The 25,253-nt window shown below is 27.6% G+C and overlaps 2 protein-coding genes and 1 pseudogene across 3 annotated transcripts; 2 read left to right on the plus strand and 1 right to left on the minus strand.

Moving 5' to 3' along the window:
• The first annotated feature begins 2,448 nt into the window (after positions 1-2,448).
• Positions 2,449-12,971, plus strand: LOC149878399 (ATP-dependent DNA helicase PIF1-like). Of its 2 annotated transcripts, none has more exons than XR_016447668.1 (4): positions 2,449-2,568; positions 9,495-9,640; positions 11,953-11,991; positions 12,228-12,971. XR_016447668.1 is itself a non-coding variant. In XM_090073201.1 (4 exons), the coding sequence occupies exon 1, from the start codon at positions 4,361-4,363 to the stop codon at positions 4,880-4,882; it is 522 nt and encodes a 173-aa protein (XP_089929327.1). In that variant the 3' UTR covers positions 4,883-5,419; positions 9,495-9,640; positions 11,953-11,991; positions 12,228-12,971. The 2 variants fall into 2 exon arrangements, 1 of the variants encoding a protein (XP_089929327.1); XM_090073201.1 differs by lacking the exon at positions 2,449-2,568 and adding an exon at positions 4,361-5,419.
• On the plus strand, positions 3,159-3,803 carry LOC149878400 (uncharacterized; annotated as a pseudogene).
• Positions 12,972-18,370: 5,399 nt separating the features above from the next.
• LOC149878401 (uncharacterized) lies at positions 18,371-18,940 on the minus strand. The gene has a single exon (XM_090072532.1). The coding sequence runs from the start codon at positions 18,938-18,940 to the stop codon at positions 18,371-18,373; it is 570 nt and encodes a 189-aa protein (XP_089928658.1).
• Between the last annotated feature and the right edge of the window lie 6,313 nt (positions 18,941-25,253).

The following is a 25,253-nucleotide window of genomic DNA, read 5'->3' on the forward strand; positions in this document are numbered from 1 at the left end:
TTATAAATTTTTAAATTCATTTTAAAAATAATTGCATTTAGCGTTTTGAGGTATCATGGGGCCCAAAAGAATATCTGTGTGTTTTGTGGTGTAGTAAAAAAATATCTAGCATCAAACTTTACATTGCCTTCACAAATATACATAGACTGTAGAAATGGACATATACTGTTTACATTCATTAGCAATGATGAATCACACAACTCAATAAGCTTTATGGCTTCAAGATTTATAAAAGTCATATTAAACTTCTTGTTAGAGAATCAAAATATGGGCTTGCAATTTTTTAAGAGGTTCTAAACATTTTATTGACTTTTACAATGAGCCTTTCTTGTGTCAAATAACAGTATTGTCAGCAGCGCATTCATTTCAGTCAAACACAAATTCAAGTAACACTATTTCATCTTTGTCAGTTAACGCATCTCCTAAACATATAAATGTTTTATCTTTATCTGATTCAAGACCACTATTCAGACTAAGAGCTGACCAGCTGTCTCCTAGAACAAAAGTCGTAAAATGACAGTTTAGTTTTTTGGCAAATGATATTACTACCAAAATATGAAAGCATAGAGAGGATGTGAAGGTGTTAAGGGAAAATGTTAAGCTAAGGGCAAGATTTAAACATCTCAATGAGGCTATTGCTCACAAAAACAAGATAATTAAAAGTTTGAGAAATAAATAAAAACTCTAACATTTAAAGTTTGTTGTAAAAACACAGTATGCTTACAATTATTTTTCTTATTTTTATTGTTGTAATGTTTTTGTATTTCCTTGTTATAATATTATTGTTATTTTTATAACTTTTGTTGTAATTGTTACTCTTTTTTTATTATTATTGTTACTTTTTTAATCATGATGTATATTTTTATTATTGTTGTTTTTTGTTATTCTTATTATTATTCTTATTTTTGTTCTTATTATTATTTTTGTTAATGTTATACTTGTTCTTATTGTTATTTCTATTCTTATTGTTATTATTATTCTGTTTTTCTATTTTTAAAATTTTTCTCATTATTTGTTGTTATAATTAATTTTCTTTTATTTTATTTTATTACTTATATTTATATTTTCATTTAAAATATTCCTATTATTATTATTATTTTTCTTATCATTTTTGTTAATATTCATGTTTTTACAGTTGCAATTTTTATTATTTTTGTTATTGTATTGTTATTTGTGATACTATTCCTTTTATTATTATTGTTATTTTTATTAATAGTGATTTTATATTGTTTTTATTCTTCATTTTTTTAAAATTGTAATTATAGTTAAATTTTCCTTTTTGTGTTTTTGTTATTATTGCACTTATAATTATCACTTTTATTGTTGCTTTTTTTTTTCTTCATATCATTTTTTTTTTTTTTAACTAAATTTGCTCTTCATATTGTTATTCTTTTTTATTGTTCTTCTTCTTATAATTCTCATTATTGTTATTATACTTATTATTATTCTTTTTTGGTCATATTTTGTAACTGTTATATTTTCTTTTTGTTGTTATTATGATTATTATTGTTATGATTATGTTTCTTTTTTGTTACAATTTTTTTAAATTTTATTTTGTTTTTATTAAATATGTTCTTACTGTTATTCTTTTTATTTGTCCTTTTGTTTATAATCCTCTTACTGTTAATATACTTATTGTTATTTTTGTTCCTCTTTTTTTTGTTGTATATTTTTTAATTGTTATTTTTCTTTTTATGGTTATTATAATAATTATTGTTACAGTTGTTATTTTATATCATCATTATTTGCGTTATCATTATTCCTGTTATTTTTGTTTTTCTTATTTTCATTATTACAATTACTATTTATATTTTCATCATTGTTTTTGTTATTATTCATTTCATTATTTTCTATTTTTTATTATCATTATTATTCTTATTTTTACTATCCTTGTTATCATTTTTTTAAAATCTTTTTGTTATTAATTTTGTCATATTTGTTTTTTATTGTTTTATTATTATCATTATTTTTATAATTCTTGTTATCCTTACTACTCCTTTTATTTTTGTTGTTGTTTACATTTAAATTTTGTATATTTTTATTGTTGTTTTTGGTAACAGCTAGTTTATCATCTGATTCCTAATTTCAGGTGATTTTTGATGACTATTTTTTTTTTTCATAGTCCATTACAATAAGTCTGTTTCATTATGATTTAGTATGCAAGTAGTTTACTCATAAAATATTTCTATTAGATAAAGTAGAAAGGATTTAAATTTTTATTAGAAAAAGTAGAAAGGATTTAAAGTAGAAAGGATTTTAATTTTTAAATCGTTTATATTTTGTTTGTTTTAGTTTTTCTTTTAGCAGTTTTATTTTTGTTATATTATTTTAGAAGGAAAATAGGGGTATAGATGTTATTTAAAGTTATACTAATGCTATTTCCATAAAATGGTTATTACTACTTTAAAATTTCTGTGATGCTGTTAACTATATTTGTTCTTTTTTAGAAAATTTAGAAAAATAAATTAAAATTTTGTGCCAACACTGACATGGCATGTCACATGTTATTGTATGTAAAGGTTAAATTTTGTTAAGAGGATTACAGTTCTTATGAAGAAAAAAAAGAAGGTAAAGAGTATTGTTTGTAAATATTATTTTGTATCTTTTTATATTTTCTTGCGTCATTTTAAAAATTTTTGTTCGCACACGTTTATCGTTTGCATATATGCTTTTTTGATATGTATGTGTATGTGGTAATAAGTGCTTTATAGTTTTTTTATCAATGTGTTTTTATAATAATGTAAAGTGTTTTTTTATTGTTTGTGCATGTGTTAATATGTGTTACATAATTGTTTTAAAAATGTGTTTGAATATGTATATAAGGTATATATTTAACCTTATATACATATTTAAACACATTTATTGTGCTTATGGTTGGTACATATGTTTATATTATATTGTTTCCATGTTTTCAAAGTGCTGTGACTTGGTAAACATCTACCTGAAAATCAATTAGTGTATTTTAGAGAAGGAGCAGAATGGGTTTAGATCGTGCAGCTCAATGTGATACGCACCTAGCGGCATGATTTAAGTTAAACACTGAAAATGAAAGAGCACATTGCTATTCGTATGTAGACATTCCTTATCACTTTATATTTAATGATAAACATTGTAAATGGAAGGTTAGACAAAGGGGTGGTAATAAGGTGATAGTAAGAATGTATAAAGTTGATCCAACTGGAGAATTGTTTTTTCTTAGACTGTTACTTTTGCAAGCAAAGGGAGCAACATCTTGAGAGGATGTGCGTACTGTTAATAGTATAGTACTTGAAACGTTTTATGAAGCATGTGTTTTGAAAGGTTGGTTGCAAGATGACACTGAATGGCAAAATACACTTTCTGAGGCAGTTTTAACACATATGCCAAAGCAAATTAGACAGTTGTTTTCAATTATTTTGACCTTTTGTGAACCTGACAAACCTTTACATCTCTGGAATGCATACAAAGCTTTTATGATGGAAGATTTCATTCACTCCTCAGTCCCTCTTCTAATAGCTGAACAAGCTACTCTTCATCAAATTGAAAAGATTATCAATCAAAGTGGTAAAACGCTGGCTGATTACAATCTGCCTGTTATTGATGAGTTTATAGGCTTAAATCTAGAAAATTTTGATGAATATGTTCAACAATCTATCGACAAAGCCAATCGCATGAGACTGCGGCTTAATGTCAATCAGTTAAATGTATGTAATGCTATTCTTGCTGCACTGAATGAGCAACCAAGTGTAGAAAATCAACATTCTAGATTGTTTTTCATGGATGGAGAGCTGGTAGTGGAAAAACCTTTACTTATAATTATTTGATTGCTGAAACTATAAGTAGAGGCTTTAAATCTGCTACAGCTGCATGGACTGGCATAGCAGCAACTCTTCTTACAAATGGATCTACATTGCATGGCTTATTAAAATTCCTGTTCCAATATTGGATAATAGCACATGAAATGTAACTCCTAACTCTATACACGGGCATTTTTTAAGACAAGTTAGTTTGTTTTTGCTTGATGAAACATCCATGATACCTAAACATGCCTTAAATGCAATTGATAGGTTGTTAAAAGATATTTGCAACAACAACTTTCCGTTCAGAGGAAAAATCATTCTTTTTGGTGGTGACTTTAGGCAAATTCTTCCTGTTGTGAAAAGAGGACAACCAGCTGAAATAGTAGAATCGTGTATAAAATGTTCTTTGCATTGGCAATGGGTGCAGAAGTTTGCATTAACTAAAAATGTGGGAGTACAAGATGGGGAAGGTGAATTTTCCCAATGGCTACTAAAACTTGAGAGTAAAACAATACCTGTCAAAGAGGAGGATCCTTTTAAAGGATGCATTGAAATAACAAATCAGTGCATTATTAGAGAAAATGAATCGATTGTTGAAAAGATTTTTGGAGATGCTGATCAAAATGATTAAACGCGTGATTTTAACACCAACTAATGTTGATTCATTATCAATCAATGAAGAAGTGCTTGAATGTCTGCCAGGTGAGGTCAAAATTTATTTAAGTGCTGATCAAGTTGATACTGATGACCTTAATGAAAGAAATAACTTTCCTGTTGAGTTTTTGAACAGCTTAACTCCTTCAGGTATGCCACCTCGTTGTTTGAAATTGAAAATTGGTTGTGTATTTATGCTACTTAGAAATTTAGATCTCAAAGCTTGGTTATGCAATAGTACTCGAATGAAAGTTTGTGCTCTTCAAAGTAGTTATATTGATACAGAGGTTTTGACAGGTGTTTCTGGTGGTAAACAGGTTTTTGTTTCTCGAATTCAGATGGCTCCATCAGATTCTAATTTACCTTTTGTTCTGAAACGTTGTCAGTTTCCTGTCAGATTGGCTTATTCAATGATAATTAATAAAAGTCAAGGTCAAACATTTGATTGAGTTAGGGTATATCTCAAAAAACCGTGTTTCTCTTATGGTCAACTATATGTTGCATGTTCAAGAACTAGAGCATTTAATAGTTTGTTTTTTAAAATTGATAAACATCTCATTCAAGGTATGGTAGGTGAAAAGTGTTACTTAAATAATGTTACATTTTCTAATGTTCTTAATTTATAGTCTTTAGGTTTTCATTTCGAAAACTTACTGTTTGTAGGTTGTGAGCACATTTTGTATGTATAACTTTATTATTTTAATTTTTTTTTTCATATTTTTTGATAAATGTATCTGTCATTTAATATTGTTATAAAATCTGTTTATATGTGTTATATAAAACCATATTTGTTTATAGTTGTATATATGTTTAAATTATGTTGTTTCCATGTTTTCAAAGTGGTGTGACTTGGATGTTTTCAACTTCCATGTTTTCAAAGTGGTGTTGAGCAAGATTGATAACCTTGCCAGCTAAGCGATGTACTTATAGCAGAGGTGTGACTTGGCAGCATTTAGTGCCAGGCGGTGTTACTGCTTTAGAGCTAGGTTGTGTTGTCTAGCCTTTTTTAATTATTCTGGAAACACATAATAATGTCTGTTAATGTTTAGCGTAATGTGTATGAGAGTATGCAACCTTGATCTTTAAATCTAGGGTGTTTTAATGTTCTAAGTTTGAAGTAATTGAATAACTAATATTGAACATAAAAACAAATATACTTTTATGTATTTATATGTTTAGTAAAAAGATAATCATAGTTAACTTTAAATTGGTTTTCTAATTCAATTTGGTTTGTTATTTTCGCTGGATTTTAGGATCAAGGGTGTAAATATTCTATTTTTATGTGTTATTGTTGTGATGTCTTGTGTTGATATTCGTTTTTAACAATAGACACCTTCACATCGGTGACTATTGTTAAAAATGAATAATAGGTAGTTTCATTATTGGAACTTACTGCTTTTTCTATTTACTAAAAGCCAAGATAACATTTGCTAGAAATGTAATTTATATCTGAATTTGTTTTTTTTTTTTTGTTTTTTTTTTTTTTTTTCTTTTTAGTATTGTTAATCCTTTTGTACTTCGAAATAGATTTTATAGTTACATTTTCGATAAATATTTATGTTAACTGCCATGTCAAAATAGGTTACTATAAATAGGTAAATCAATTTTCAGTGCTTATGTGGTGTTTTTTGTTGTTGTTGTTGTTGTTGTAATTATGGTATCATAATTCCGTTTTTTTTTTTTCTTTAAGAATTATGCATGACGCATTTATACGATTTATAAAAAGAAACCTGATTACCTTTCACTGTAAATTTTTGTCAGTTCTTTTTAAATCTTTTTTAACGAGGGTGGTGAATATTGTAGTTTTGCGCATTTGTCAAATATCGAGTTACTTAAATTTTATAAGGTGTTTAACTAATTAATTAGCTTAGTTTGCTTTTGCAACACTTTTCAGGAAAGAAAAAATTCTTATATATGTTAAATTCTTATATATATTAAAAAGAAAAAATTATTATACATGTAAATCATTGTTTTATATTTTATCATTCTGGTAAAAGGTCTTCATCAAAAACTTGATTACTCTTAATAAAAATAACTCTATTCTCCTGACCACCATGAAGGCAAAAATGGGGAAGGGAGGTCCTTTATAAGTGTCAAAATATTTAAGAGAATTAAATTTCGAGTAACAAAAGGAATTTTTAGTAAATGGTAGCAAATTACCGTTTACTAAAAACTATTGAAACAAAGAGGCCATATATAAATATGGTCAGATTAGTGTCATATATAGTAATGGTCAAATGTTCAGTTATTTTTAATAAATTTATTTAGTTGTGTGCATTTAACGTTTTAAAGACAATTTCCTTTTTTAAAGAAACATGTATCAAGGGGATACCAAAAAATGAATAACTCATGTACAACTTACGTTCGCTTTATATTAATCTTATTAGTTAAAGTTCATGTTATAAAAAATATAACAAGAATTTAGCTTAACTTTTTCGTCAATTTAAAGCATGATGAAGTGTTATTATTTTGTGTCAGTAACTAAAAACATATTGTTTTGAACTTAGTAATGTCGAGGAAAATAGTTCTGCCTTTCACTTATATGACCTATGTCAGTTGTAAATTACTCAAATAATGTTAAATAATTGGTAAATTATTTTACCTCCGCATACTTTTTATTTTAATTTTACAGATGGTTAAATTTTTTCAAAATGAAGGCGTTTTTCTAAAAGGGTGTCAGTTAAGGTTTTACAACTTTAAATTGTGGAAAACTGCCACTATAAATTAAGTAACAGACTGACCATAACCAGTATTACGGGTTGCTTTTTGCTAGTTTTTATTGTTATTGTTAATGCTATTGTTATTATTACTATTATTATTAATATTATTGTTATTATTATTGTTATTATTATTGTTATTATTATTGTTATTATTATTGTTATTATTATTGTTATTATTATTGTTACTATTATTGTTATTATTATTGTTATTATTATTGTTATTATTATTGTTACTATTATTGTTATTATTATTGTTATTATTATTGTTATTATTATTGTTATTATTATTGTTATTATTATTGTTATTATTATTTTTATTATTATTGTTATTATTATTGTTATTATTATTGTTATTATTATTGTTATTATTATTGTTATTATTATTGTTATTATTATTGTTATTATTATTGTTATTATTATTGTTATTATTATTGTTATTATTATTGTTATTATTATTGTTATTATTATTGTTATTATTATTGTTATTATTATTGTTATTATTATTGTTATTATTATTGTTATTATTATTGTTATTATTATTGTTATTATCATTGTTATTATTATCATTGTTATTATTATTATTATTATTATTATTATTGTTATTATTATTATTATTATTATTTTTATTTTTATTATTACCATTGTTTTGTTTTTGTTATTAATTCTTTTAGTATAATTATAATTTTTCTTTTAGATAGTTACTATTATCATTAGTTCTATTATTATTATTTTTTTGTTTATTGTTATTAATATTTTTATTAATAATAATATTATTTATTATGTTAATGTTATCATCATCATTTTAATTACTATTATTATCATTACTATATTAAAATTCTTTTTATTATTATATTTATTGTTGTTATTATTTTTTCTATTTTTTTTTTTTTTTGTTTCTTTTAATCATATTATCATCATCAGTGTTATAAATATTGCTTACATTATTATTATTTTTTTAGTATTTTTATTATTATTATTTTAACTTTTATTATAATTATTATTGTTTTTTAACTTTTTTTTTTTTTTTTTTTTGTTATTCCTTTTATTATTGTTAATTTTTTTTTTTTTTTTTGTTTTTTATTGTTATCATTTTTACTTTTTTAATATTATTATTAATATTCATATTTTTGTTTTTATTATTTTTGTCATTATTTTTTTTGTTATTTTTAATAGTTATATTGTTTTTTTAATTTATTTATTGTTCTTGCTAATATTATTATAATTGTTTTTCTTTTTTTTTGTTGATATTATTTTCTTTACTTTGATTATTCTTAATGTTTTAATTTATGTTATTGTGTTATTTGCTTTATTTTTGTTACATGTTTCTTCGTCTTTTTTTACTTTTTTTTTTTTTATTTTTATAAACTTGTTTTGTTTTAAAATTCTTTTTGTTTTTTGCTGTGGTCAAACTTTTTATAATTATTATTATTCTTTTTATTATTGTTATATTTGTTCTTTATATCATTTTTTTTGTTACTAATTTTTTTATTACACTTTTTATTATTAGTTCTTTTCATTGTTTTTTTTTTCGCATAAGATTTATTATTTTGGTTATTTTTATTTATATTGTTAATCTTTTTTTTGTTATTGTGAATGTTATTATTTTTCTTTTTGTTTTATCAATATTATATGTTTTATTTAAGTTGAATTATCAAAATATATCTGAAATACATTTTTATAAAATGAGTGAATTAAATTTACATTTTAGTTTTCAAATTTTTTCTATAAAGTTTCAAGTTTTAAATAGTTTTGTTGCTCTTGAATGCATTTTTAATATTCCAAGTCATTAAATGCTTAGATAAGTTTCAAAAAAGCCACTAATGTGTTTTAGACAGTTTAAGTTAAGCTTTTTAAAATTGTCCCCCACCCTTCCTCTGAAATTGGTTCTGTTGACACCTTTGTTTAAAGTTTAAGCAAATGAAGGAGTGTATTATGAAAAAGCATATTGTTAATTTTTTATATTTCTATTTTCTCTAAAGAAATATATATTTGAGTTAACAATTTTAGAAATGAAATTGTAAAACATAACATTAAAATCTGTTAAGAAAATAATGTGGTAAGCAAATATGAAAGAAAAATATATTCAATAAGAATTTCATGTGGTTATCATTAGCAGCTCTATTGCAAATATTTTGAGAGAAAAATTAAAAAGTGTTGCAATCCTTTTGAAATGCAAAAGGAAAAGTAAAAAGACTTCTGTAAAATTTAATCTAACATTTATTATAGTTACAGCAGATCTCTTATGGGAATAAAATGGAAAATGTTTTGTGAAGATTTATAATAGTTGTTAAGATTTCAGTTACTTTTAAAACTTATCTAAACTTGCTTTTTTTTTTTTTAGGGAACTTAAAGAATTCCCTTGACTTTTGCTTTTATAAGAAAAGAATTTAAATATAACCCCGGGTTTGAAAACATGCAGCAAACATTGCAAAAGAGCAGTAGAAGCTGATGAAGATTTTACTTGACAGGAAGAGTGGGAGTCACAAAGTAAGAAATGTTAAAGTTTAATACTTTTATATAAATTACTTTGGATTTCACCAGCAAAACAAAATTGTGAGGATATTATCAGACAGAGTTGCTGAAAAGGTTTTGTTAGCATATAATATTGGAGATGTTTCTTTAACATCACGAATAAACAGCACCATTTCAAACAGTAACATAAAGATAAAGATCTAGACAGTTTAATGTATGAATTCAAAAAAAAAAAATAATTGATTGACTCCTAACACTATAAGGTGCAAATGTTAACACTTGCAACAAAATCTTGGACATATAAAAAGGTATCAAATTACTTTGAACTGTCTGATTGTCTTTTTCTAAAGTTAAAAAAGATAAACATGAGCAGAGGATTTTATCATTACCAGGAAAAAATCTAAAAAACCATATTATACCAGAAACAGTCAAATTAGTGATAATTTTTTATCAAAGAAATAAGTTTCTAAGAAGGATGCCAGGGAAAAAAAGACTTAGTATTAAAAAAACCCAACACATTCAAAAAATGTTATTTCTACCTCAATCTTAATAAATTACATGTTGCACATTTACAAAACACATCTAAAAAAGACTATCCTAATGTCAATGTCAGTTTGTCAAACTTTGCAATCTGAAACCCAAAGTGGTGCATTTCAGCTAATGTCTCAGTTAGTCTCAATATAAGTGCATACAAAAAATCTTCAAAATGCAATACTTCTCATGGATGCAATTATTTCGAATAAAAGTTATAAGGATTCTATTTCTGTAATTGTTTGTTGTGTTAGAAATGCTGTATGCTGCACCAATTGGACCAATCCCCAGGTATTCAAGCAGGTGTTTAGTACAAGAGTTTATAGGCAATTAGCTAAGAAAAATTATTCAAAATATTCAAGCAATGGCAGACCACTGACTATACAACACAAGTGTTGCAAATACTGCCACTCAATAATTTTAATGACTTCTTTTGCAGTAGCATCGAAAAACACAAAGTAATTACTTAAAAAAAACTGCTAAGAAAATCTTAATCAAAAGAAATGAATAATTTTTGAAGATTTTGCTGAAAATTATCATTATATGTAGTCCAGGATGAGGTTAAAAGTTATCACTGGAGCAAAAGTTATTTGTCACATTTTTTCACTTGCACTTTACTTTATAGAGAAAACAAAAATCTTTTTGTTACTTTTCAGAAAATGTTGATCACAACACAGGGTTTTTTTAAAAAATTTAAGAATATAAAATTAGATATGTAAAAGAAAATTTATCTGATGTATCTTGTGTAAAGTACTTTTCCCATGGCTGTTTGAAAGCAATAAGTTATAAATAACAAGCATTGATGCAATTTCTGAAGTATTCAATATTATTCCAAAAAAGATAATGGTAAAGAGTGTTTTTTTAAACATTAAAAAAGTTCTTAACAGTATTGAATAATACACTGTTTTTGAAACTCAAACTTATGGTCTTATCATTTAAAATGATTTTTTAGTAAAGTTTTCATAATATTTTTTCTTACAAATTATGAAGATAATCTAGAAAGCATGTTTTTTGTGTTGGCATCTTTTTAAAAAAGATGATCTGCTTTTTTTTTATTATTTTATTTTCTATATCAACATTCTATGTACATTTTGATAATAAATTAACCATAACCTATTGTTTTTTGTTCCTTCTCTTTAAAGACTCTGTGTGGGAAAAACTGGAAAGAATAAGAAACCTTAATATATTGATATAGTTCTTTTATGAAATACATTAATGGGTAATTCTTTAAAAACTTTTATAACATCATACTTTGAAAAAATACTGTAAAACATTTTTTTTCGTTAACTAGCAGTTACAGTATTTTATGACACACTTAAAAGTGCTTTTTAAGTGTCATAAAATACTGTAACTTTTTTTTTTTTTTCTGAATCTGTAGAATTATGTAAAGTTAATTTTGCCATGAGAAAGTTGTAAAATATTTTAGATAACATTTAAAAAATAACTTGAATGAACTTTATCTTTTTCAGTATACATTATGAAATATTGTGTCAAATTTGATATTAATGTTGTGATACTCCTTTGCAAGTAATCTCCCAGAAAGTAGTAATTTTGGTACAGAATTTAAATGCCTTTTGTTGTTTTATGCCTGCATTATTACTAGGATAATACTACTGAATATGTGAACTTTAGTAATGAGATATAGTCTTAAGCACCACCAATTGTTAAACTATGAAAACTGTATTCCACTACAGAAATTAATATTCTTCTTACATAATTTTAGGCTTTGAATTTCTGCAACTGAAGTGACTATTATGCTTTATTAACTAAATGTTTCTAAACCTAACTTTTTTTAGGCAGCTGGAGCTGATCTAACCAAAGAGTGATCCAAAATGGTAACCATACTGTAATTAATTATTGAAATTAAGCAAAATAGTTGTGAAGATCTTAACAGTTTTTTTATCTTTCTTATAAATTTTTACTTTAATTTTTTTTTAGGTTTAAGTAGTGAGTATTTGATAAATCTGCATTTAGTTAGTTAAATTGTTTAAACAGTTTCTATCAGCTTCAAAAATTTTTTATTTGCATATTAACTTTCTTTAATGCTTGAGCTTTTTTTTTTCTTCTTCAGCATATGATATCTAGTAAGATATCTGGAAGACCCTATTTTGATGAGATTCTTCATTCATCTTTTCTTAGTTGTTTGACTTAAGTGAGGGAATAACTGCCGATATTACAGACCGCGTACGGGTTCTTAAAAAAGTGACTAACTTGAGATCAATTTTTAATTGCCCAACAATTCAAAAGCACCTGGAATAAATCATTTTTATTGATCGGTTTTTTGCCTTTCAATTGACGATCGAATTATTCTCAAAGATGCTCTGATGGATTTAAATCTGAGTTTTGAGAAGGCCAGTCCGAATAAAAAAAAATCTTTTCAAATGGAAAAATTTTTTATAGAATTTCCCAAGTAGCAACGCTCGTATGGGCCAGTGCCGGCTACGCCAGTTCTGGAGATCCATTTACGGGACATTAAAGTTCCATGAATGGCATGCCGGAGCCAATATGAACTATTGTTGTACCGTAAAAGATTCACCAGAGCTGGTTTACCAGATAGCAACTGTCATGTGGTCCTTTTGCGGCATCCCAGTCCTGGATATTTAATAACAGGCCGATTACAGGTTGCACGCCAGAGCCAGTTAGCCACAACTGGACCACCGCTTAAAACATAACTGAATAGTGTATACGGCAATTTTTTTTAAGCTGTTTTTTAGAATAAATATGATAAAATAATGTACAAGTTCTCAGTAAGACTATGTATAATTTTTATTTTTTTGGTTGGTTTAAATTTATTTTGTAAAATAGTGAAGAAAAAGTATTTAAGTTTTAAATTTAGACCAAAGAAACCTAGTTATTATATAGGTCTAAAATGATAATTGCTAACCAACTTACAACTGTTGGGAGCTGCCAACATAGTAATTTATTAATTGCTTGTGCAGATTTCTCAAATAATAGTAAGAATAACAGTAAGTATAACAGTATAAAATATTAATAAAAAAGTATAGTAGATGATTTAAATGTTTCTTTATTTAAAAATTTATTATAATACATTATGAAAAAACTTAAGGTCTTCTTACATGCGCTTATATCTTAAACTAGAAGGGATTATTCCTAAATTTTAAGGGAAAATTATTAACATTTAAAGATATAAACTTATATGTATCATACATTTTCGGATAACATACGGAATGTATATTTTATTCTTAATTTGTTTAGTAACAAGTAATGTGTTGTATTCAACTACGAAGGATGATGTATATTTACAGGAGCATTAAGAAAAAATGGTCTAACCAAAGATGCATCCGAAAGTGGCATCCTAAAAGCCATTGTTCACTATTTGGCAGGAGCTACTTAGCATAACGGTGGCAGAAAATAAAGAGCCATAAAAAAGTCTGCTGAGATAAATAGCTTTGAACATTTTTAAATACCAATCGTTGGTAGTATGGTTGCTATAATTGCAACCTGGCATAAATTATGTACACGGATTGACATTACGTTTTAGTTCTAAATAATTCTTAAAGGGATTTTGATGATGACACAAATAATTTATCAATAATAATAATAAAAATTGTAAATTAGGTAGCCCCTTAAAAAACATTTCTGAAGAAATTTAAATGTATATAAATCACATATTTTTGGTATTTTTATATAATAATTTATGTGATATATTATAAATGTGTCATAATTTATATCATATATATTACATTAATAATTGACATTATATATAATATAATAATTAAGTCAAAATGGTTTGTTTTTATTAACGAATTCTTCTTTGTAAGATTTATAAATAGCATTTGTTCGTGGAATTTGGTTTTATTTTGATGAAGGAATTTATATTTATTTTGTTTCAAACTTCCAAATCGAAAAGAGTGATTTAACTTAATGGTATTTTCTCTATTCCATTAATAAGGAACATTTAAATGGCAGGCTTTAATAATTTGATTAAAATAAATTAGAAATCTAAAACTTTGTTTTCATATTTGAGTGATATGTACATGCAATATGTAAAACTGATGAAGATGAACGTTATAATATATATAATAACAGTTAATCCCCATTATTATAATATATAATATATTATAATAATGGCAATTAACTGTTATACAGTGGTTTGATGTGATAATATTATTTATATATTATTTAATATATAACTGTTATACAGTGGTTTGATGTGATAATATTATATATATATTTAATATATGAACTTCAATAAATACGAGTTCTCTCAATACCAATTTTTTATTTTATCTAAGAAATTTTCGCTAGATTATTGATACTAGCATCTTCAGCTTTAATTACAAATTATTAATCTTAATATAATTAGCACAGAAATGTTTAACATTTAATGTTTAATGTTTAACGTCGTTTTGTCATTAGTTACTAGGCTTTGAAAGAGCGCGTTCTCTAAATGCACGCGGCCATTGGAGAAAGATCTCTTAAGCGAGTTGAAACTTTTTTCCTTTTGGAATTTAATTATTAGTTTAGGTATATTTCATAAAGAATCATCTTAATCAATTATATATCATATTATAATTGAAGTAAGTATATGAAATAATTATATATACATTTTTATCAGATAAAGTAGAAAGGATTAAAATTTTTATTAGATAAAGTAGAAAGGATTTAAAGTAGAAAGGGTTTTAATTTTTTAAATCGTTTAGATTTTGTTTGTTTTAGTTTTTCTTTTAGCAGTTTTATTTTTATTATTTTATTTTTTAGAAAGAAAATAGGGGTATGGATGTTATTTAAAGTTATACTAATGCTATTTCCATAAAAGGGATATTAATACTTTGAAATTTCTGTGATGCTATTAACTATTTTTGTTCTTTTTTAGAAAATTTAGAAAAATAAATTAAAATTTTGTGCCAACACTGACAACGCATGTCACATGTTAATGTATGTAAAGGTTAAATTTTGTTATGAGGATTACAGTTCTTATGGAAAAAAAAAAGAAGGTAAAGATTATTGTTTGTAAATATATATTTTGTATCTTTATAAATTTTCTCGCATCATTTTTAAAATTTTTGTTTGCATACATTTATTGTTTGCATATATGCTTTTTTGATATGTATGTGTATGTGGTAGTAAGTGCTTTATAGTTGTTTTATCAATGTGTTTTTATAATAATGTAAAGTGTTTTTTTGCTGTTTGTGTATGTGTTAATATGTGTTACATAATTGTTTAAAAAAGGGGTTTAAATATTTATATAAGGTATTTATTTATTTTAGTATATAGTTAACCTTATATACATATTTAAACACATTTGTTGTGCTTATAGTTTGTACATATGTTTATATTATGTTCTTTCCGTGTTTTTAAAGTGCTGTGACTTGGTAAATATCTACCTGAAAATCAATTATTGTATTTTAGAGATGGAGCAGAACAAATGGGTTTAGATCGTGCAGCTCAATGTGATACGCACCTAGCGGCATAGTTTAAGTTAAATACTGAAAATGAAAGAGCACATTGCAATTCTTATGTAGACATTCCTTATCACTTTATATTTGATGATAAACATTGTAAATGGAAGGTTAGATAAAGGGGTGGTAATAAGGTGATAATAAGGATGTATAAAGTTAATCCAACTGGAGAATTGTTTTTTCTTAGACTGTTACTTTTGCAAGCAAAAGGAGCAACATCTTGGGAGGATGTGCATATTGTTAATGGTATTGTCCTTGAAACGTTTTGTGAAGCATGTGTTTTGAAAGGTCTGTTGCAAGATGACACTGAATGGCAGAATACTCTTTCTGAAGCAGTTTTAACACATGCCAAAGTAAATTAGACAGTTGTTTTCAATTATTTTGACCTTTTGTGAACCTGACAATCCTTTACATCTCTGGAATACATACAAATTTTTTATGATGGAAGATTTCATTCACCACTCAGTCCCACTTCTAATAGCTGAACAAGCTACTCTTCATCAAACTGAAAAGATTATTAATCAAATGTGTTATATAAAACCATATTTGTTTATAGTTGTATATATGTTTAAATTATGTTGTTTACATGTTTTCAAAGTGGTGTGATTTGGCATTATTTTGAGCAAGATTGATAACCTTGCCAGCCAAGCGATGTACTTATAGCAGAGTTGTGACTTGGCAGTATTTAGTGCCAGGCAGAGTTACTGCTTTGGAGCTAGGTTGTGTTGTCTAGCCTTCTTTAATTATTCTCAAAAAAAAAAATAATAATGTCTGTTAATGTTTAGCGTAATGTGTATGAGAGTATGCAACCTTGATCTTTAAATCTAGGTTGTTTTCATGTCCTAAATTTGAAGTAATTGAATAACTAATATTGAACATAAAAACAAATATACTTTTATGTATTTATATGTTTAGTAAAAAGATAAATATAGTTAACTTTAAATTGGTTTTCTAATTTTGCCTTTCATATTTTAATTTGGTTTGTTATCTTCACTGGAATTTAGGATCAAGGATGTAAATATTCTATTTTTATGTGTTATTGTTGTGATGTTTTGTGTATATATATATATATATATATATATATATATATATATATATATATATATATATATATATATATATATATATATATATATATATATATATATATATATATATATATATAATATTGTTAATCCTTTTGTACTTCGAAACAGATTTTATTGTTACATTTTCGATAAATGTTTATATTAATTGCCATGTCAAAATGGGTTACTATAAATAGGTAAATCAATTTTCAGTTTTTATGTGGTGTTTTATTTTTTATTTTTTTTTTTGTTGTTGTAATTATAGTATCATAATTCCATTTTTTTTTTTTACTTTAGGACTTATGATTGACGCATTTATACGATTTATGAAAAGAAACCTGATTACCTTTTATTGTAAATTTTGGTCAGTTAAAATGATATAAATGTATGCAATTAGTTCAATTTTTTTAAAGTTTTCTCTATTTTAAGCCTAATAATTTGCTGTAGGTAATTTAGGGAATCTTTTAAATGGGTGGTTAATATTGTAGTTTAGCGCATTTTTCAAATATCGAGTTAAATTTTATTTATTTTATTTACATATAAGTTTATATCTTTAAATTTCAAATATCGACTTAAATTTTATAAGATTTTTAACTAATTAATTAGCTTAGTTTGCATTTGCAACACTTTTGAGGAAAGAAAAAATTTTTATATATGTTAAATTCTTATAAATATTAAAAAGAAAAAATTCTTATACACGTAAATCATTGTTTTACATTTCATTGTTCTGGTAAAAGGTCTTCATCAAAAACTTGACTATTCTTAATAAAAATAACTATTCTCCTGACCACCATTAAGGCAAAAACGGGGAAGGGAGGTCCTTTATTAGTGTCAAAATATTTAAGAGAATTAAATTTCGAGTAACAAAAGGAATTTTTAGTAAATGGTAGTAAATTACCGTTTACTAAAAGCTATTGAAACAGAGGACATATATATAAAAATGGTCAGATTAGTGCCAAAAGGAATTTTTAGTAAATGGTAGTGCCAAAAGGAATTAGTAATTTGGTAGATGGTAAATGGTAGATGGTAAATGGTAGATGGTAAATGGTAGTGCCAAAAGGAATTAGTAAAAGTAAATGGTAGTGCCAAAAGGAATTTTTAGTAAATGGTAGTAAATTACCGTTTACTAAAAGCTATTGAAACAGAGGACATATATATAAAAATGGTCAGATTAGTGCCATATATAGTAATGGTCATTTATTTTTAATAATTTTATTTGGTTGTGTGCATTTAACGTTTTAAAGGCAATATCCTGTTTTAAAGAAAAATGTATCAAGGGGATACCAAAAAATTAATAAATCATGTATGATTTACGTTCGCCTAATATTAATCCTATTAAATAAAGTTCATGTTATAAAAAATATAACAAGAATATAGCCTTACTTTTTCGTCAATTTAAAGCATGATAAAGTGTTATTATTTTGTGTTAGTAACTAAAAACATATTGTGTTGAACTTAGTATCGAGGAAAATGGTTTTGCCTTACACTGGTATGATCTATGTCAGTTGTAAATTACTCAATGTTAGATAATTGGTAAATTATTTTACCTCCGCATACTTTTTATTTTAATTTTACAGATGGTTCAATTTTTTTAATTTGAAGGGGTTTTTCTAAAAGGTTATTACTTAAGGTTTCGCAACTTTAAATTGTGGAAAACAGCCACTATAAATTAACAGACCGACCATAACCTGTTTTACGGGTTGCTTATTGCTAGTTAAATTAAATTACAAACAAACTTTAACGGTAATGTCACTTTTTATTGGCTTCTTTAAACTTCGCTTTAATTGGGCTTCTTTAATATTACGTAGGTATAAAAAGTATGGCGTCCAGAATTGCGTTTTTACATATTGACCGTCATCTAAATTCATACCTCCATCTTTAGGTCCGCATTTGTTGAACTGAATTTCGATTGCCTCTCGAACTTTTCTTTCAAATTTTTTGGGTTCTACTTTTAGCGTCTTTACTTGATCCCATTTTATATTACATGAACATTTAATTTTATGATGGCCAATCGCAGATTGTTCTAATTTTTCTTCAAAAACATTTTTTTGGTATTGCTTTGTTCTGGTTGCTATTTTCATTTTTGTTTCGCCGATGTATTTTTGTTTACACTCGCATTCTATTAGGTATACTCCGGGATGGCTATTTGATGGTAGTTTTGTTTTGTTGCGCGAAGTTAGCAAAGATTTAAGATTTGCACTGGATTTAAAGACTGCCCTGTAACCTGCTTTCCTAAAGATTTTTCGAAGTTTCGGTGATAATATTGGTATCCACGGTAGTGATATAGTTGGCATAGTTGCTTCGTTGTTAGATAAAACTATTTCATTATTTGAGTGTCGTTTTTTTATAACAATATTTGCAAGGTCTTGTAATTTCTTCTTTTCGTATCCATTTTCAGCAAACACATTTATTAGGAAATCGATTTCTTTATTTAAAAATTTTTCAGAGCAAATTAATAAAGCTCTATGAATAAATCCTTTAAATATTCCTTCTAAGATTTTTGGATCGTGGTTTGAATTGGGCTTAACTTGAATATTTGTTATTGCTTTTTTTCGATGTATGTTAAAATCATATTTACCTTTTTGATTATTTGTTATTTGGATGTCTAAAAAATTTAATCTTTTGTTTTCATCTTCCAATTCAATTGTGTATTTGATGGCATGATGTTGACTGTTTAATATTTGTTGAAAACGGATGGCATTATCTTTATTTGTAAATCTTGCGTGGCTATCATCTACGTACCTGAAAAACGATTTTATTTCTAACGGTGGATTAGAATGAAGCGCAATGTTGATTGCTTTATTTTCAAAAAATTGCAGAAAACCTTCCGCAAGTACTACCATGAGTGAAAGTCCTATTGGACCTGAATCTACAAGTTCGTGAATTTCTTCATTCCATAAAAAATAACATTTATATAAACACAGTTCTATTAGTGATTTTATTTCTAAAACGCTTAGTTTTGTTAGTTTATTTAAATTTGGGAAGTGCTCTAACATAACAAGAAGAATTTTTGTAGCCTCTCCCAGAGGAATTGATGGATATAAATTGACAACGTCATAAGATACTTGTATTTCATCATTTGATATATTCCAAAGTTTAGCTGTTTTTACAAAAGTTGACGAATTTTTTAACTTTGTTATGTTTTTATCTAAGATTGGTAAAAATATATTTACTAGATATTGTGATATTCCATAACTTGGTGTCCCGATGGTTGAAACTACTTATCGCATAGGGTATGATTTTTCCGGTTTATGCGCTTTAATTACACCATACATACGTGGCGGTACTGGGTCGCTTGGGTAAAGACTTTCATATTCTTTTTTGGTAAATCGCCCTTTTTTATTCAATTTTGATAGGTAAGTTCAAATTTTAGTAGCAAATGTAATGGTAGGGTCCTCTTTAATTATCTTTGTTTTGCCAATCTCTTGACAAATTTTGTCAATGGCTTTGTTGTGCTCTATTTTAACAAAGCCTGCTCCTTTATCAAAAGAGTATATATCAATGTGTCTGTCCTCTTTTATTTGGTTTAATGCTTCCCTCTGTTTATAATTTAAGTTATTGTTTTTTTGTGGTTTAAGCAATTTAAGTTGCCTCAACACGTTTCTGCGTAAGTCTTGTGAGAATAGTATTGAGAGAATTCGTATTTATTGAAGTTCATATATTAAATTTATTCAACTCTCATACAAGATGTCGTCATTTAAAAAATATATATATATATATATATATATATATATATATATATATATATATATATATATATATATATATATAATCAGTATTGGACAAAACATTTGCAACCAAATAATGCTTATTTAGTTTCTTTATATAAAAGTGCTGCATTTTTTCAATTTAGAGAAATAACTATGTAACTGTTTAGAGACAAAGTTCTTCAAGTTTTATTCATCACAAAGTTCATTATTTGTACACGAAAATTAATAAATTTATCAAAAGTATTAAAAAAAAGTTGATTTCTTTCTGGACAAAACAAGTGCAGTTCGACAAAATGTTGACCAAGCTGTATTTCGCTATCAATATTTCGTGGCGAATCCTTTGTTGTCGATCACAGCCTTGCATCTTCGAGGCATAAATTCGATCAGGTGATCAATCAAACTTTGTGGAATCGCTGCCCAGGCCTTTTGGATTTGTTCAAACAGTTGATTCTTATTACGAACACCTTCACGATTAATTCTGCGGTTGACGATCTCCCACAGGTTCTCGATAGGGTTGAGATCCGGAGATTGTGGCGACCAATCCATCACCGATAGGTGGTTGTCTTGAAACCACTGCTTGACTACTTTTGCAGTGTGTTTCGGATCGTTGTCTTGCTGAAAAACCTATTTTATTGGCATACTCCATTCAGCATGAGGTAACATAACATCTTTCAGGATATTTTTATACATGAAACGGTCCATTATTCCATCGTTTCGATGTATTGGACCTAGACAGTTAGCAGAAAAACACCCCAAGACCATTACATTGCCTCCACCATGCTTCACGGTCTTATGGCAGTAAAGTAAATCGAGGCGTTTTCCGGCCGGTCGACGTACACGGCAAATGCCAGCGCTCCCAATGATGTCGAACTTCGATTCATCACTGAACAGGACAGTTCGCCATTTCTGCACATTCCAGTTAGTATGAGATGTAGCAAACAGGAGTCTTTTCTTCTGGTTTTTTAGTGAAATCAGCGGTTTCTTTGCAGGGCGTCGAGAAAACAATCCGGCTTCAACTGCACGTCGTCTGATTGTTCGGTCCGATACAGGCAGCTCTAATTGCTTTTGTATCTCGACTGATGGTATCCAGGGATCCTTCTTGACGGATCTGACGATCATAGAATCCTCTCTAGAAGTGGTGGAACGCGGTCTTCCACCTTTGTTATCTGCTGCCAACTTCCCCGTAGAACGATATTTGGAACATAGTCTTGATACGGTCCATTTTTTCACGCGATATTTATCACAAATACTTTTTTATGACATTCCACTTACGTAATCGCCAATAATTTTCTTTCTTAGTTCCAATCCATGACTGTCGGGAGCCATTTTTGCACTTGAAGTCATAAAAATATTTCTGGATGCTTCCGAATGCTTCTTCTGGAAACTTCTGGAAACTTCTGGATACTTCCTTTAATTATTAAAAAACTTCCGTGACGTTGACACGGACCAGGCTTAAGAAAATGAAACAAACTAAAAAAGTTGCACTTGTTTTGTCCGCTGCAAAATGGCACTTGTCAACGAAATTCTGCCTGTGTGCTGTCACCTGTCAGCTGATTGCTCATGTCATGGCATGCTATGACTCTAGAGTCCTGAACTGTTTGCTGTGGTAGTATAGTTCGTTTCGTTTTTAAGACATGTAAAATTAGGAACACTTTTTAGCATTGTTCGATGTTGGTTGCAAATGTTTTGTCCAATACTGTATATATAATAATATCACATATTTATAAGGTGTTATATAATGTTACATATATTATGTTACATTGTAAAGATGTTTTATTATGTGATATTAATAATATGAAAATTATCATCTTATATAAAATAAATATAATAATATAACATCTTAATAAGATGCTATATCATTATGATGCAGTTATATTTTGTAAATATCTATGATTATTGTTAACCCTGACTATAACATATATAATGTACATATGTTAAGATTCCTAATAATACAGTGGTTTTCATAAATTTAGACGCACTAATTTAGAATTTTATTCCAGTACTTCTACGTATATTCTGGAGTTGATTCTTCCGGTTTATGTTTGGCACATACCAACACCTTTGTAATTGAAGCATGATCAGATTCCTATCGAGCCTCCTCCACTTTGTACAGTCGGTCTAATGAACCTGGCGTAATACTTTTCGTGAATCATTCTTTTGACTGTTATGTTAGATTTGCGATTGATAAGCTCAAAGTGACTCTCATCACTCCACATAGTGTTTTCCATTGTTCAATTGTCCAATACCTTCTTCCACGACTCCATTTTAGTCTCCTTTGTTTATCATATGGACGCAGTAGCGGTTTCTTCAAATCAGAGTAGACTCCAATCTTGTATTTGATTAGTATTCGGCGGACTATTCTTTGAGAGATAGATGTATTTCGCGTTGTATTAAATTCTGTGGACAATTCTTTGTAACTAATTCTTGGATTAGCTCTTATAGCTCTAAAAAGAGCACTATCGTCCTTTCTAGTGGTTGACAAGGGTCTACCTGGCCTTGTTTTCTTGCTGGCACCATCAGTGTGAAGAAAGTTTTGCTTCGTTGTCCGAACGCATTTCTCAGAAACTCCAATTGACCTGGCAATTTCTCTATTACTTTTGTTTCCTTCTTTGATGTGAGCAATAATTTTTCATCTTTCCCCTTGAGTGATACGCCCATTTTTTGCGTCTTTTTAGTGCAAAACTAACTTAACTATTGTTTATTTATTAAATAATGATTAACTAATTCCAGGTATGTTATATTTATATAAAGTTTTTCGACAAAATCAATTAATTTAGGCCTATTAATGAGAAATATGGGAAAAAAACTGCTAATTAACTAGATATAAGACTTTTTTAATTGTGCGTCTAAATTTATGAATAAAATAAAATCAAGCTTATCAATTAACTTTTTTGTGTTCATAGGTATAGAATGAGTAATAAACATCCCGTAAAAAAATATTAAGGTTCTCTATAATAGTTTCACTTCCTCTAATGAATTATATATCAAACAAAGCGGTAGCACTTTTATTTCACTTTTATTTTAAGTAATTTTTTACATATATGTAAAAAAAAATTAGTGCGTCTAAATTTATGAAAACCACTGTATTATTAGGAATCTTAACATATGTACATTATATATGTTATAGTCAGGGTTAACAATAATCATAGATATTTACAAAATATAACTGCATCATAATGATATAGCATCTTATTAAGATGTTATATTATTATATTTATTTTATATAAGATGATAATTTTCATATTATTAATATCACATAATAAAACATCTTTACAATGTAACATAATATATGTAACATTATATAACACCTTATAAATATGTGATATTATTATATATACAGTATTGGACAAAACATTTGCAACCAACATCGAACAATGCTAAAAAGTGTTCCTAATTTTACATGTCTTAAAAACGAAACGAACTATACTACCACAGCAAACAGTTCAGGACTCTAGAGTCATAGCATGCCATGACATGAGCAATCAGCTGACAGGTGACAGCACACAGGCAGAATTTCGTTGACAAGTGCCATTTTGCAGCGGACAAAACAAGTGCAACTTTTTTAGTTTGTTTCATTTTCTTAAGCCTGGTCCGTGTCAACGTCACGGAAGTTTTTTAATAATTAAAGGAAGTATCCAGAAGTTTCCAGAAGTTTCCAGAAGAAGCATTCGGAAGCATCCAGAAATATTTTTATGACTTCAAGTGCAAAAATGGCTCCCGACAGTCATGGATTGGAACTAAGAAAGAAAATTATTGGCGATTACGTAAGTGGAATGTCATAAAAAAGTATTTGTGATAAATATCGCGTGAAAAAATGGACCGTATCAAGACTATGTTCCAAATATCGTTCTACGGGGAAGTTGGCAGCAGATAACAAAGGTGGAAGACCGCGTTCCACCACTTCTAGAGAGGATTCTATGATCGTCAGATCCGTCAAGAAGGATCCCTGGATACCATCAGTCGAGATACAAAAGCAATTAGAGCTGCCTGTATCGGACCGAACAATCAGACGACGTGCAGTTGAAGCCGGATTGTTTTCTCGACGCCCTGCAAAGAAACCGCTGATTTCACTAAAAAACCAGAAGAAAAGACTCCTGTTTGCTACATCTCATACTAACTGGAATGTGCAGAAATGGCGAACTGTCCTGTTCAGTGATGAATCGAAGTTCGACATCATTGGGAGCGCTGGCATTTGCCGTGTACGTCGACCGGCCGGAAAACGCCTCGATTTACTTTACTGCCATAAGACCGTGAAGCATGGTGGAGGCAATGTAATGGTCTTGGGGTGTTTTTCTGCTAACTGTCTAGGTCCAATACATCGAAACGATGGAATAATGGACCGTTTCATGTATAAAAATATCCTGAAAGATGTTATGTTACCTCATGCTGAATGGAGTATGCCAATAAAATAGGTTTTTCAGCAAGACAACGATCCGAAACACACTGCAAAAGTAGTCAAGCAGTGGTTTCAAGACAACCACCTATCGGTGATGGATTGGCCGCCACAATCTCCGGATCTCAACCCTATCGAGAACCTGTGGGAGATCGTCAACCGCAGAATTAATCGTGAAGGTGTTCGTAATAAGAATCAACTGTTTGAACAAATCCAAAAGGCCTGGGCAGCGATTCCACAAAGTTTGATTGATCACCTGATCGAATTTATGCCTCGAAGATGCAAGGCTGTGATCGACAACAAAGGATTCGCCACGAAATATTGATAGCGAAATACAGCTTGGTCAACATTTTGTCGAACTGCACTTGTTTTGTCCAGAAAGAAATCAACTTTTTTTTAATACTTTTGATAAATTTATTAATTTTCGTGTACAAATAATGAACTTTGTGATGAATAAAACTTGAAGAACTTTGTCTCTAAACAGTTACATAGTTATTTCTCTAA

The sequence above is a fragment of the Hydra viridissima genome, unplaced genomic scaffold (assembly GCF_058129835.1).
Source record: "Hydra viridissima isolate aposymbiotic clone 2 unplaced genomic scaffold, HvirCarnegie_v1 scaffold_15, whole genome shotgun sequence".
In the NCBI taxonomy this organism is placed as follows: domain Eukaryota; kingdom Metazoa; phylum Cnidaria; class Hydrozoa; order Anthoathecata; family Hydridae; genus Hydra; species Hydra viridissima.